The following is a 16,378-nucleotide window of genomic DNA, read 5'->3' as shown; positions in this document are numbered from 1 at the left end:
ACCAGAGCGCGTCTTTAGTTCAGCAAGCAAAAATTCAATCAGCTTCACGCTGTATCCCGCACATAGCAGAGTAGGCAGAGGGAACCTTTTGTTAAGACGCTCCGTTCCCCACTTTCCGTCAAATTCTGGAGGCATTGCTTGTTGAGTGGGGGAACTCCTTGTTTTGCCTCGTTACCAGAGCGCGGTAATGAATATATTAAATATTTAATTTCCTCGAGTGGGAATTCAAATTCAAATTCAAATTCAAAATATTCTTTATTCAAATAAACTATAAAAGCACTTTTGAATAGTCGATTGTACATGTCAACAAAAAGCTACCACCGGTTCGGAAGGCAGTTCTGCTGAGAAGAGCCGGCAAGAAACTCAACAGTTGCTCTTTTCAAAGTCAATGGTATATTTTACTATTACATTAGCTGGCAGCTGTCCTGCCCGACATTCAATAGACATTAATTCCATACATGTTTATCCTCTAAATATTCTTGAACAGTGTAATAAGCTTTACTTGTTAGAATTTTTTTTACAGATATTTTAAATTTTGGTAGTGGCAAACTAAGAATACACTGCGGAATTTTATTATATATACGTATACTCAGCCCCATAAAAGATTTATTAACTTTTTGGAGTCGAAAACTTGGTATCGAATCCACATCCTGTCAACGGGAAAAAGAAAAGCCATTTGGATTCTTACTTTTTTCCATATATTTTACCCATACAAGTGTGTGAAATTAATAATCACAATCAGAGTAGAAGCGCACATACTTGCAATTTCTATGGGTAGGCTTATATTCATTGGTATGAACCGCCATATTTTACTTTCGAAATTCCTTATGTTTGTATACGTTAGGAAATCACTTATATCCGATTTAATATTTGGATCTGTAACAATATATTATAATAAAGTGAGATCCCAGGGCCCTCAGACATACGTCATTTTAGCAAACCTGGATTTTTATGGATTAAGTGTAGTTAAGACTGTAACCCCGATCATTAACACTCGTTTCCCTCTACCTAGCTTGCTATAGCGTAAAGCTAAAAAACATAATATTATACTTAGTAAATCACTAGTTCAGGCATAATATATAAAACTGAGTGTCTCGACACTGGGGTCTCTGGGTTCTACCATGCTATATGGGTAAGCATGAAATTGAAATAATTATTAAGTACACAGAAAAAATAAAAAAATGTACCTTTTTCTTCAATAAGACGATGTAGTAAATGGCATCTTATCTTTTCTACTTCTATTAAATGCAGTTCAATTAGTACGCATGGTGAAAATAGAAGGAAACACACGTGAGAAATATGCATTATAAGAAATCCGATGGACTGTGCTGGTTCCTATAAGTTATATATTCAATAGGTATCATTACTAAATGTTGTTTCCATATTTCATAATATTTTTATTTTAATTAAAATTCGAAAAACGGGAAAAATACTTACTACACCTTCCAATACAAGAAGTACGTGATAAATATTGATGATCAATTTTGGTATACTACATACAATACTAGCAAACATCTGAAAAAGATAAATTATTTATTATAATGTAAAACATTATGAAAATAATAAAAAAAGACATGTTTTTCATATTGAAGTCCTGCTGGCTCCTAATTATTATAATTATCAGATTGTCATACTTACAGAAGCATGCAACTCAGGAGAAATTAAATCAGTGATATCAGCAATACTTCTATACAAGTTGATGCAAAATTTAATTTTATCTTCCTTAATAATTTTATTTTTATTTATATACAAATAGTAATTGCATTCAGCAGTTTCTTCTAGTCTTTTACGGAGCAAGGAAAGACGATGATACACTATATCCAAAACTACGAAACGCCATACTCGGTTCAAATCCAATGAAAAAGATGCGAAGAGACTTATTATGAAAGTAATCAAATGAATAAAACAGTCATAGGACAAACAATGAATACTGGTGTAGCAAATTCTAATGATCCAGAGTAAAATTATAGTTATTATAACCTTTTTCCTGATGCTATAATAATGATCATAGTTAATTCTCAAATGGATGTCAATTTCGTGAAGCTTGAACGAGAATTTGGTAATTTTGCTGTTATAGATGATTAAAATAGAAACAGACAATATATATTCAACTAAAGACCATGTTTGTAAAATATTGGTTGTCACACAGCAATATACAGTGGCTGAAGTGGTTATAATAATAAGAGAAATACTGTAAATAATTGATAAAACTCTAAATCTATTGAAAAACTTAAAAACTCTAAGATTGAAACCGCAGAAGAATAAAATAGCAAGAAAACATTTGTATCGGTCGAGTAAGTTCAATTTGGGATTGAAATTGTTTTTAGCTCTGAACTGCATTGGTGTTGGATATTTTTCAATATTTGGATTGATTTACGTGGAAATGGCAACGTGCTATGTTGTTTATTCACAAAGTAACGTCACAACGGTTTGGGGCTGACTGTCAATAACAACGGGATTAACATTTAACATGAGGTATTTCGTTTCTGATTTTGTATTGGATGCTTTTTGTAGTTTTAAGCTGTATTACGGATATAGTTCGATAGGCAGAGGGAACCTGGATATTCAGTGTTAAGGCACTCCTTTCCCTATTAGGATACTTCTGTTCACAGTTTTCCGCCGAGTTCTGTAGGCATTACGTGTTGAGTGGCAGAACTAAACGTCTCGCTTGGCCGTGATTCCAGAGCGAAGGATTAAAAATATCAAGTATTCTATTTTCTCGGGTAGGACTGGAATGCCTCCTGTATCACGACTAGCCTTAATATTTGATACTAATGCTGTAAATTTTATACGACTCTTTTATGCTGGGAAAAAAATGGGCAATAAAAATATACCTGCCAAATTCAATTTTTGTGCACATGGTTAGATCTAAGGTTCTCACTAGACCAAATACACCATCATCAACACGAACACGACGAAATAGCTTATAGAATTTCACAGTAAAATGACGTGAACTAACCGCAGCGCTCACAAAGCCTTTCAATTCGTTTATACCTGTATGACAAAAGTTAACAGTGAAAAGGCGATGTAAAGTTTATCAGACGGATTCTGCCTTTTGTCCCATAGATTATGTATATTTTAATATTTATATTTGGTGCTTTATTAAGAATGTTAGTTCTAAAGAATTTAGATATGAATGTCGTATATTTAGGACGTTTCAATAGGGTTAAATAATAATAAATAGATTGAGGCCAGTAGTGGCGCAGGGGCACAAGCGTAAGTAAACGCGAAAGGTTCGATTCCTACTCGCGAACATTAAATATTTAATATTTTCATTTCCTCTCTCTGGTAACGTGTAAGGCGCTAGGTTAGTACTAGGTTCCTGGTTCCCTCTGCCTACACTATGTGCGAATGTTAAGCTAAAAAATATATTTCCGGGCTTCTCTTTGAAAAAGTATAACTATGATTCCTATCCTTATTTTATCATCATAAAATTCTATTTATTTTTAAATCATATTACAGTCGAATATTTTTGTTTAAATATTTATAGGACTAGAAGTGACTGTCTAATAAAAATCCATCACCAGCACACTCATGTATAATAAAAAAATGTGAACTTTAATTGTACGGAAAATACAGACATTTAAACATTTCTAAGAACAATCGTAGCAATAATCAAAGAAAGGAAAAACATTGACATAAAGCAAGGTAAATTGTTTAAGAGTCGCCATTAGGCGGCTCGCTCGACAATCACATGCTCTTACACTATTAAGTTGTTATTGCCCCTAGAAACAGATAAGTTCATAGGAACTAGATAACGGATGTGGTATATTTTAGATAGAATTTACTGTATAGAGACCGTTGTGCCACATGAGAAAGAGAGAGAGAAAGAGACTATGAACGTGAAGGTTGTAGACTCCATCTCTTCTCGAGGGAATGAATTATTTAATAATAATTTACAATATTATATAATTATAATTTCTTAAATTCTGAAACACATACAGCGTGCAGCTAAAAAGAATTTAAAAAGCTTACTCTATAGGTTTTATAAATAAATGGTACTTTATTGGGTTTTTGTAGTGGGTGTTAGCGTTGTGGGATAACGTGTACCATAATAATCGAAGGTCGTGGCTTCCCACTTAGGTTAGAGACACATGTCTGTGAACTTAGCAGAGCATTGTCCAGCAGATCAAAAAAAAAATGGAGTTCTCTTCGCATGCACCTGAGTTCTATAGTTCCTGATAGGTTTTATAAATAGTTCTGTCGTTTTTACCCCTGAAAAAGTTATGTAAAAAAATGATCTGCTAACTTCCCTTGGCAGATCATTTTTTTGCAAATAAAAATCGGGGCGAGATCTGCACTCATAGGGATGAATAAAATAGTTCCTGATAATTTTTAACAATAGTTCTGTTAATTTCACGAAGAAAAAAATTTTTAAAAAGAAAAAAAGAACGTTCGTTTCGAAAATAGTTCAAAAGGTAAAGTAATTTTTAAAATTAATAAAATGATATTCAGACGCGAGAACTCTTCATTTTTAAATAGATTATAAGTAGTTCTACGATATTTAGCCTGAAAGAAAACCAGAACTCTGAAAAAACTGCCAGCAGAGCATAGTTGAAAATTAGATTTGTTGAAAAATATCAAATTAATTTGTTGAGATGCAAAAATATTTTTTAAAAATATGAATATCTTGCTCAGAAGCGAGAACTCTTCATTTTTCAACATAATACAGGTAGTTCTACGATATTTAGCCTAAAAGAAAACCAGAACTCTGAAAAAACTGCCAGCAGAGCATAGTTGATTGTATGAAATATTGAAAAATGTCCATTTCAACTCTTCATATGTAAAAGTACTAAATAATTTATTTCTGAATGTGCTCAAACACGAGAACTCTTGTATTTCTAACAGAATATGAGTTGTTCTATTATAAAAAGCCAATTACAAAACTAGAACTCCTGTAAAAATGCCAGCAGAGCATAGTAGAAAATTCGATTTGTTGAAAAATATCAAATTAACTTGTTGCGACGAAAAATATTTTTTAAAAATATGAATATCTTGCTCAGAAGCGAGAACTCTTCATTTTTCAACAGAATACAGGTAGTTCTACGATATTTAGCCTGAATGAAAACCAGAACTCTGAAAAAACTGCCAGCAGAGCATAGTTGATTGTATGAAATGTAGAAAAATGACAATTTTAACTCTACATATGTTAAAGTACTAAATATTTTTTTTTGAAAGTGTTCAGACACGGGAACTCTTGGATTTCTAACAGAATATGAGTTATTCTATTATACAAAGTCAATTACAAAACTAGAACTCCTATAAAAATGCCAGCAGAGCATAGTTGAAAATTCGATTTGTTGAAAAATATCAAATTAACTTGTTGCGACGAAAAATATTTTTTAAAAATATGAATATCTTGCTCAGAAGCGAGAACTCTTCATTTTTCAACATAATACAGGTAGTTCTACGATATTTAGCCTGAATGAAAACCAGAACTCTGAAAAAACTGCCAGCAGAGCATAGTTGATTGTATGAAATATTGAAAAATGTCCATTTTAACTCTTCATATGTAAAAGTACTAAATAATTTATTTCTGAATGTGCTCAAACACGGGAACTCTTAAGTTTCTATTAGAATATGAGTTATTCTATTATACAAAGCCAATTACAAAACTAGAACTCCTGTAAAAATGCCAGCAGAGCATAGTTGAAAATTCGATTTGTTGAAAAATATCAAATTAACTTGTTGCGACGAAAAATATTTTTTAAAAATATGAATATCTTGCTCAGAAGCGAGAACTCTTCATTTTTCAACATAATACAGGTAGTTCTACGATATTTAGCCTGAATGAAAACCAGAACTCTGAAAAAACTGCCAGCAGAGCATAGTTGATTGTATGAAATGTAGAAAAATGACAATTTTAACTCTACATATGTTAAAGTACTAAATATTTTTTTTTGAAAGTGTTCAGACACGGGAACTCTTGGATTTCTAACAGAATATGAGTTATTCTATTATACAAAGTCAATTACAAAACTAGAACTCCTGTAAAAATGCCAGCAGAGCATAGTTGAAAATTCGATTTGTTGAAAAATATCAAATTAACTTGTTGCGACGAAAAATATTTGTTAAAAATATTAATATCTTGCTCAGAACCAAGAACTCGTCATTTTTCATTAGAATATAAGTAGTTCTACGAAATTTAGCCTGAGCACAATATTCATTTTTTAAAAAAATATATATTCGTCTTAAATAATTAATTTGATATTTTTCGAAGTTGAAAAATGAAGAGTTCTCGCTTCTGAGCAAGATATTCATATTTTTAAAAAATATTTTTCGTCGCAACAAGTTAATTTGATATTTTTCAACAAATCGAATTTTCAACTATGCTCTGCTGGCATTTTTACAGGAGTTCAAGTTTTATAGTTGGCTTTGTATAATAGAATAACTTATATTCTGTTAGAAATCCAAGAGTTCCCGTGTCTGAACACTTTCAAAAAAAAATATTTAGTACTTTAACATATGTAGAGTTAAAATTGTCATTTTTCTACATTTCATACAATCAACTATGCTCTGCTGGCAGTTTTTTCAGAGTTCTGGTTTTCATTCAGGCTAAATATCGTAGAACTACCTGTATTCTGTTGAAAAATGAAGAGTTCTCGCTTCTGAGCAAGATATTCATATTTTTAAAAAATATTTTTCGTCGCAACAAGTTAATTTGATATTTTTCAACAAATCGAATTTTCTACTATGCTCTGCTGGCATTTTTACAGGAGTTCTAGTTTTGTAATTGGCTTTTTATAATAGAACAACTCATATTCTGTTAGAAATACAAGAGTTCTCGTGTTTGAGCACATTCAGAAATAAATTATTTAGTACTTTTACATATGAAGAGTTGAAATGGACATTTTTCAATATTTCATACAATCAACTATGCTCTGCTGGCAGTTTTTTCAGAGTTCTGGTTTTCTTTTAGGCTAAATATCGTAGAACTACCTGTATTATGTTGAAAAATGAAGAGTTCTCGCTTCTGAGCAAGATATTAATATTTTTAAAAAATATTTTTCGTCGCAACAAGTTAATTTGATATTTTTCAACAAATCGAATTTTCAACTATGCTCTGCTGGCATTTTTACAGGAGTTCTAGTTTTGTAATTGGCTTTTTATAATAGAACAACTCATATTCTGTTAGAAGTACAAGAGTTCTCGTGTTTGAGCACATTCAGAAATAAATTATTTAGTACTTTTACATATGAAGAGTTGAAATGGACATTTTTCAATATTTCATACAATCAACTATGCTCTGCTGGCAGATTTTCAGAGTTCTGGTTTTCTTTTAGGCTAAATATCGTAGAACTACCTGTATTTTGTTGAAAAATGAAGAGTTCTCGCTTCTGAGCAAGATATTAATATTTTTAAAAATATTTTTCGTCGCAACAAGTTAATTTGATATTTTTCAACAAATCGAATTTTCAACTATGCTCTGCTGGCATTTTTACAGGAGTTCTAGTTTTGTAATTGACTTTGTATAATAGAATAACTCATATTCTGTTAGAAATCCAAGAGTTTTTGTGTCTGAACACTTTCAAAAAAAAATATTTAGTACTTTAACATATGTAGAGTTAAAATGTCATTTTTCTACATTTCATACAATCAACTATTCTCTGCTGGCAGTTTTTTCAGAGTTCTGGTTTTCATTCAGGCTAAATATCGTAGAACTACCTGTATTCTGTTGAAAAATGAAGAGTTCTCGCTTCTGAGCAAGATATTCATATTTTTAAAAAATATTTTTCGTCGCAACAAGTTAATTTGATATTTTTCAACAAATCGAATTTTCTACTATGCTCTGCTGGCATTTTTACAGGAGTTCTAGTTTTGTAATTGGCTTTTTATAATAGAACAACTCATATTCTGTTAGAAATACAAGAGTTCTCGTGTTTGAGCACATTCAGAAATAAATTATTTAGTACTTTTACATATGAAGAGTTGAAATGGACATTTTTCAATATTTCATACAATCAACTATGCTCTGCTGGCAGTTTTTTCAGAGTTCTGGTTTTCTTTCAGGCTAAATATCGCAGAACTACTTATATTTTATTGTAAAATAAAGAGTTCTCGCGTCTGAGTATCATTTTATTAATTTTAAAAATTACTTTACCTTTCGAACTATTTTCGAAACGAACGTTCTTTTTTTCTGTTTAAAAATTTTTTTCTTCGTGAAATTAACAGAACTATTGTTAAAAATTATCAGGAACTATTTTATTCATCCCTATGAGTGCAGATCTCGCCCCGATTTTTATTTGCAAAAAAATGATCTGCTACGGGAAGTCAGCAGATCATTTTTTTACATAACTTTTTCAGGGGTAAAAACGGCAGAACTATTTATAAAACCTATCAGGAACTATAGAACTCAGGTGCATGCGAAGAGAACTCCATTTTTTTTTTGATCTGCTGGACAATGCTCTGCTAAGTTCACAGACATTAGAGACACGCACTGTCTCCAACTCTTGTAGAGAGTAAAGTGAGAGTAATAGGCGCTGCCAACGTCGTTATATGGGGGATAAAGCCCATAAATCTAAATCAATAAATGAGAACTGTTATAAATAAGATAACCACGAAACAGTTACCACATTTTTTATTAAAATTTCATACAAATGAGATTAATGCACGAGTAAAATAAGCGATTTATTTATGTATTCTAATATACTTTTTTAAACTACAATTCTGTATTTAATATTTACTTCCTATGAGTCATACTCGATAGTACTTTTCAAATTGCCGCATCTATTTAAGATTTTAGCTATTCTTAGAGCAACCCCTCTTCACAGTTGTCGTTAACTTGAATGATTGAGAACTTACGCTTTCGACTTCATTGCTTTCAATTTGTCTATGTACAGCGTGTTCGATTTTAGGGATTAAATTAAAGAGAAAAAATATATTTTATTTGTATATAATAAATATATTGTGATAATAATACAAGAAAAAAATGAGAGAGAGCGAGATAGTGTGTAATAATTGTAGTTTTTTTTTTACTTTCCGCTTAATTGTTGTTGAGATTGTTTGTTAAATATTGTATTTTAACACTATATTTTATCGTAACAGACCAGGGAAAATTGAGGCCATCTGACTATAATGTAGACAGCTGAGAGAAGTAATTTCACCATCCGGGGAATGATTTACTTCTATTTCTTTACTCTGGTAACAAGAAAAAGCGCAGAGTTGAGGTTCGCTGCCAAATAGACAATATCTCAAAAATCTGTCCAGAAATGGGCAACAGAGCGCTGTGACATTAGCTTTGCTCAGACCCGGCTATATGCAGAACACAAATTGGAAATTAAAATTTGAAAATTATTTAAATATTTTGAAATTTTATCCAATTCGACAACTTTACACAAGAGTCCCATAACACAAGATTCTCTCTGTTTCTCCACTAAATATAGATAATTAAAAAAAATCATAAGGAACATCCTGTACGTTAAGGAAATATCGCAGGTCACAATGTTCAATGGCGCGCACATCTGAGCTGTTGAGTCGCTGTAAATAATAAAAGCGTTTTTTCCCTTATTACATCATTTATTTCTTCATTTCATGATTTGATTATATTGGAAATAAATTAATTATATAATATATAACAGGTTATATATTAACACCCTATATAGCAGGTTAGGCAGAGAGAATTTAGTGATAAGACATTCCGTACCCGAAGCAACGTTCAATTTTCGAGACATTATGTATTGAATATCCACACTCAACGCCTAGCTTTATCTTGGTACCAGATTTAATAACTAAAAATAATTAATTTCTGTGAGTGGGAATCGAACCCGCAACCTTTTTTTAACAGTCAAATACTATATAAATAAGATATTAAATAAAATTGCTCTAGAAGTATCAAGTAAGCAGACAATTTACGGGCAAGTTGAAAATTCTCAACGATAAAGACAAACGTAGCGTCAAAGGAATTATCATACTGGCACAGTGGGATTAAATCGTTCATCTTTTTGCTTATCTAAAGCTTTTGTGGGAGTTTTGTCTTACATTGAGTTTATTATGTAATTCTCGGAACAGCGCCTGGTAGCAAAAGAAAGAGCGGCGTTGGGTACCACCACTCCTCTATCATCATAATGTCTGGGCAACTGTGAGGTGCATAGAGGTGGAGTGTCTTAAAACGAAATTCCTTTTGATTATTTTGCCTGCTTTGCTTCATCATCAACAGCCATCTTTTGTCCACTGTTGGACATAGGCCTTCCCCAATTCTCGCCACCACACTCGATCCTCAGCTTTTCGGACCCATCCGCTTCCCGCCAACCTCTTTATGTCCTGCTTTGCTTAAACAAAAAATAAAATAAGAAGTTCGTGGCATAGGTGTTCGTGGAATAGGGGTGACAAGCGTGCGCCTGTAATCACCACGGTTCGGTGGGTTCGGCTCCCACTTGGGGGATTGAAATATTTAATATTTATTTATTTATTTACTGGTAACGAGGCAAAGCGCGACGTAATGTTCCACCACTCTCGATTTGGCTTAATGGGGAAAGAAGCGTGTTAACACTAGATTCCCAGGCTCCCTATGCCTACCTTGCCATGTGCAGGATACACTGAGAAGCTGAAATAAATAAATAAAATAAAAATATTGTACTTTAAGGAGTTTCATAAAATGCTTAGATAATTTTTTTTTTTACATTTTGCTTGATAAATTAAAAGGGTGTCAACTGACTAAGACGTATTCGGCGGAAGAGGAAATGATGTGTCCAACAGCTCTTAGATATACATTTTTCACCAATAAATTGATGGGTGTTAGGCTTAATGGTGGTTCTTACCGGTGGTATAGGTTCTTATATTACAGTAAATATTCGAAGTTTTATGTAAAGGACCGGAGTTGGAACCATGAACCATTTGAAGTTCAAAAAACTAATTTGTTTTAAAATTACTTAAATTAGTCAAATAAGTAACTTATAATATTACAAGAAATATACGTTCCAACTTATATATTCTCTCTGGTGTCACAGCAAAATTGGGAACGGAGTGTCTTATCACTAGGTTCCTACAAAGACATTATTAGTCTGGCTACAAATAACTTATAATACTATAAGAAATATACATTCTAACTTATGTATACATTTTGGTCAGCACATTCGCCCCATTTCCTTTACGGCCCATTAACTCAGTACATCGAGGCGCGATCGCTCCGTCTTTATATTCTTTTATACGGTTAGGGAAGTACTCAAATTTAGTTATTAGACAATAATGCTACTATAAATTTTGTTTAAAGAATAAGATTTGTTTTACAAATTCAAAATACAAATAAAAACAAAGTGACTGTAAATGCGACTGGTGGTGGGTTCGAATCCTATTCCAGAATATAAAATATTTAATATTTTCATTTCTTCGCTCTGGTTTCGAGGAAAATCTTGGTGATTTAACACTAGGTTCCCTCTGCTGTGTGAAACTGACACACGCACTTACCTACTTAAAATCACAAAATAATTATACTGGAATCCGCGTTCATAAATCAACCGCCTGCTTAGCACACGATTAGCATCGAACAAGTGAACAAGCGACGTAAATCATGGCGACACTTCCCTCGCGCCGTGTCGCCTGCAAATATACTCATAAACGAATATCTACTGTATTACAATTAATAATATGTATTTTCTTTTTGTTTTCCCTTATTTTATTTTTTAGATAGACGCTGTATCCCGCACATCGAGAAAATAACACTTTTCTCGTTTCACTAAGAGACCGTCATCTCTTCTGTTATCGTTCCCCATTCTCTGCCGAATTCTAGAGGCATATACGTGTTGAGAATTATATTTTATGCTTCGTTATAAGGGCGTGGAAATAAAAAGATTAAATATTCCATTTCCTCGAGTAGGAATCAAACCCACAACCTGTAGCGTCTACAGTCGCACGTTTGTGCTTCTGCGCCATTACGAACCTCAATATCAGTAAATAAATAAATTGAAGTACTTGTACACTTTGCTAAAAGACAATTAGGAACTAAGATTATCATGACACATTCCACAATACTTGTGGATTTTATCCTCATCCTGAAAAAAAAGCAGTTTCACGCTTTTCTACGTTGCTGTGGACAGTCGTGCAGATTCCATTTTATGATTTTTCATACTTTAGATTATTTTCTTACCGTGGTGCTAAGTTGCGTTACTCGATACGTAGTTTTTTAAATTAATGCTTACAGAATAAAATAATATTACAAGATCATACGAGACGAATCGTGGCGCAGGGGCACAAGCCTGTAAATGTTCAGAATTACCAGGAAAGTGAGAAACGGAAATGTCTTAATAGGATCGGAGTGTCTTAACATTTGGTTCCCAGGTTCCCGCTGCTTACTTTGCTATAAAGCTAAAAAAATAAAAAGCGTTGAACTTACTTTTTATCATAAATTTACTTTTTAAGTCTACACAGACGTTACACACAAAAGCCAGTTACCCAATGATTAAGGCGCATATCACGTTAGTGCTAACTAGTTTTTCCCTCAGACGCAACTAAAAGGATTATTGCTGCTCCTCGTACGTCATCAGCGCAATCATCGACGTCGATGACGATGTAACCAGATTAGACTTCCATTACGTATTGTTCCCCCCTTTTAATTAGGGATAGTGATATGGATGTAAGTTAGCTGGTGTAGCTTGGTTTTGCTTGGATTTTTAATGTATTTTTCTTTTATGAAAATGTCTAGTGTGTTTTGTAGCAAATGCAGTTGCTATTTTTATTACTGCAAAGAATCTGGATTCCACTGATAGGACAATTAATATTCTGTAAGAATATTGTATAATATATAGCAGAATACGCAGAGGGAATCTGGGAACATAGTGAAGGGTACGTCGTTCCTATTAAGACACTTCCTTACCGCCGAATTTTGGAGGCCTTGACACTTATTCATTTCCTCAAATGGGGATCGAACCCACAACCAGTCGTGTGTACAGGCCTAATATCTATTTTTAATTCTTACAATTCCATATTTCAAACCAGATTACATAGTAGCTTCATGCAACGTATTCGAAAATGAAATTTTTCGCCACCTCAGTATCTGCAATGTAATTAGTACAGCTTTCAGGTACGGTATGGATAAAGGAACGAATAGTTTGAAACCCGCATCAGACACAGACAAGCGTGTTAGGGATTCAATATTAGGCACTTTGTCTTTTTCTTTATGTCGATTTGATTTTGTGAAAAGTTGGTTGAAACTTGTTGTTGGTATAATGTTATAGTATTGAAGCCATCGATTGTTGTGGATTCGTTCTTCTTTTGGGGATATAAATAATTTCCATTTACTGGTTTTGGTAATGCAAAGTGCGGTGTTCATTTCCGCCACCCAATGCGCAATGTCTCGAAAATCGGGCAGAAATTTTGAAATTGATTGTCTTAACACTATCTTTCCTTTGCGTATCTGCTGTGTGCGGGATTCAGCGTGAAACTAAAAATTAAAAAAAAAATACATCCTTTCATACTAAACCGTTTCTATAGGTAAGCAAGGGTAGCGTATACGTAATAGATAATATTAATTTAATCTCACCTAGTTATTTGGAGCTCGAGAATAGTTCGATAGGGTTCTAAACCAGGATCAACGTACAAAGGCGATGTGAGGCAATAGCTATAAAGATTTTATTGTTCTGGAACCGTGTCACATTCATCGTAAATGTAAATTCACGTTTACTGGACGACGCGATGCATATTGATGAAGAAATGAGCTTTTGAATTTCAGTAGTAAAATTTATGGTATAATATCTTAGTTACTCAGTGTGTTAGGGTTAGGGGTTTTAAACTTTAGGGTTCCGTACCTCAAAAAGTATGGAACCTTTATAGGATCACTTTCTTGGTGATCTGTCTGTCTGTCAAGGTTTAGATATCAAGCTGAAATTAATATCAAATGTGGTCCCCTGAAGTACAAAAAAATATGCTTCTAAATAAACGCAATCAAAAGGTTAAATTTGGCACGAAGTCAGAACTTACAAATGAAGAAAAAAAGTGATTTTTTATAACTATTAATAGAAAAAAATCATTACAAACTTTTATAAATTGTACTTCCCGTTGGCCTACAATCCTGAAATAGATACGAAAGCCTTGATGGGAGAGTCCTACTCATTCTTTAATTAGTTGATTTAAATAAAAGTAACAAAATGATTTTCGTTTCTCTTATTTAATATCTCATTTACAAAAGATTGGTAGCTAACCTTTCACTCTTGAAAAAACATTGACTATAGTTAATCAGGGTTAACGATATTAGAGAAAAAAACACAGTTCGCCACATTTGTCAGACGTCGGTGCTATAAATAAGAGGACTGTGCCTTATCTGACCTCATCAGTGACTATCCTTGTAGACGTGGAAGAAAGGAAGTGTTGAGTTGATATTACTTAATTTTTTATTATTGTTTTAGATTCCCACTGTATTCCTCATATACCAGATACCTTAGGGCTTCAACATTTTCTCCCCAATCTTCAAAATATTGCCTATAGAGTAGTGGATTTTAACGCCATGTTTGTCTTATCATCAAGGAATTGAAAATAATTGGATCCACAATCGTCGTGCTTACTTTTAGATATCGTTTAGATGGATGGATTCATATCCCGCTACGTATTTTTTTATTAGGTATATTTTTAATATTATTGTTTCTTTCGAGTGGAAAAACATAAAAAAAAAAAATTAAGTAGACACTCACTAATTGAGAAACTAGCATAAATAGGCTGTAGCCAAATATATAATATATTTTTTGCTATATAACAGCTCTAGCAGTTCCATACTTGAAGTTAAACATTCATCGAAAGGTTCGGGGCCATTACTCCTTGCCCTTATTGTGTCTATTCGAGTTTATTTATTAGTAGAATTTGTTTCTTCTTATTTTCTTTGATCTCTTATTCTTGTTTTATTGGTGCAGAAGATTGTACGGGAGGATATTTTTAAATAAAATTCCTATTTTTCTATGTAAGTATAATATATAATTTAAAAAAAGCTAAAAGAAAATATTGAATATTTTATTTCCCCATATGAGAATCGAACCCATAACCGCGTCACATTTAAAGTAGCCTTTAGTAGGCTTTACAAGAAATATCTGAAATCTTTTTGAAACAATTAAAAACTTAACGCCGCGCTTTTGTCAATCAGAGTGGAATATCGAAAATTATTTAAATATAAACATACCCACGAATGGGAATCGAACCCAATAACATATTAATATATTTTTTATTTACTACATTCATACAAATCGCCGAGTCAGTCTGTCACTTAGCAGCGCTATGTAGAACATCTTCAAGCAATCACGTATCGGATGTCGTTATTGAAATATCTACCCTGGTGGTACAGAGTAATGATTTAGCTTAGCAGTCTCTGAAATATTTATCTATATTTTTTTTCTATGGTTACAATCTTTATTTCTCAAAATTTCATCTATATTTGCCATTATGTTATTATATATGATACAACGAGAAGCTAAAAAACTAGGAGACTTTATAAGTAAGTAGTAAATTTATAATACACATACAAAAATATTGATATCGAAAGGAAAAATTTTACATTTAAGTAGGTTAGAAAATCTCAAAATTTCTTCGGAAACGGTCTACAATTACGGCACTATAAACTTTTTTATATTTTCATTAAAAAACAGATTCCTGAAAAGTAGACTGTTTGATTCTTCTAGCAAAATTAGTCTGCATCATCTGATTGTCAGATAGTTCAAGAGGGCGTAAGTTCATAAAGTTTTACGATCGCTGTCGACATGGCGCTGTAATACACGCCGTAACGAGGGGACCTACTGTTGCGGCGAGGCCTACTACTGGAACCTATTGAAACTGATTGAATTGTAAACATAACTATATGAAAATTTCTGATGTCAGACATTCGTTTTTATTTTATCGCTCTGATTGAAAGAGCACGGCGTTGAGTTTCGCCACTTGATACAGAATGTCTCAAAAATTCTGCGGAATGTGATGGCCGGAATGTTTTAGCATTATTTTCTCCTGTCCTAGCTGTTGTTTTTAGACAGTTACAGAAGAAAACGAAGCGAGTTTGTTGATAAATTATAAAGTTAATTTGAGTGGGGGAACTCAGCACCGCGGTATGCCAAGTTACCAGAGCGAGGAAAAGAATATATTACATATTTTATGTAGGTACTCGAGTGGGAATCGAACCCACGGTCATGTTTATAGTCGCGAGCTTGTGCCTCTGCGCCAACGTTTAATTACTTTAGATTTAAATATTAATTTTGCATAGAAATTTCTATACTTAGTTAATATTCTTAGTTAATGAGGCTAGAAATTTAAGTTGAAAGATGAAAGTTGTTCGTTTTTATTCGCTAACGCTAACGGCTCGTGAAAGGGTAAGATTAATTACTGACATTTTTGCTATCAAATATTTTGATATTATGATAAAATATTATGTTTATAATTTTATTAAATGACTTTCTGAAAACAAATCTATCTTAAA

General features: G+C 32.8%; 1 protein-coding gene across 1 annotated transcript; it reads right to left on the bottom strand.

The window, feature by feature from the left end:
• Positions 1-703: 703 nt before the first annotated feature.
• On the bottom strand, positions 704-2,860 carry LOC146536158 (uncharacterized). Its single transcript, XM_085190513.1, has 5 exons — positions 2,835-2,860; positions 1,639-2,191; positions 1,438-1,515; positions 1,188-1,335; positions 704-876 (listed from the first exon to the last, which is right to left on the bottom strand). Exons 1-5 carry the CDS (start codon positions 2,858-2,860, stop codon positions 704-706), a joined length of 978 nt encoding a protein of 325 aa, XP_085046639.1.
• Positions 2,861-16,378: the final 13,518 nt, after the last annotated feature.

Source organism: Heliconius melpomene, chromosome 9 (assembly GCF_056956725.1).
Source record: "Heliconius melpomene rosina isolate 202511_hmr_F chromosome 9, ASM5695672v1, whole genome shotgun sequence".
Taxonomy (NCBI): domain Eukaryota; kingdom Metazoa; phylum Arthropoda; class Insecta; order Lepidoptera; family Nymphalidae; genus Heliconius; species Heliconius melpomene.
Note: the sequence above shows the minus strand (reverse complement) of the source record. Positions and strands in the feature narration are given on the sequence as shown.

Coding starts and splice junctions, on each gene's coding strand:
- LOC146536158 (XM_085190513.1), bottom strand. CDS start 2,860: ATGTGCACAAAAATTGAATTTGGCAG. Junction 1,516..1,638: donor CTCCTGAGTTGCATGCTTCT/GTAAGTATGACA, acceptor TATCTTTTTCAG/ATGTTTGCTAGTATTGTATG. Junction 1,336..1,437: donor TTCTTGTATTGGAAGGTGTA/GTAAGTATTTTT, acceptor TATAACTTATAG/GAACCAGCACAGTCCATCGG.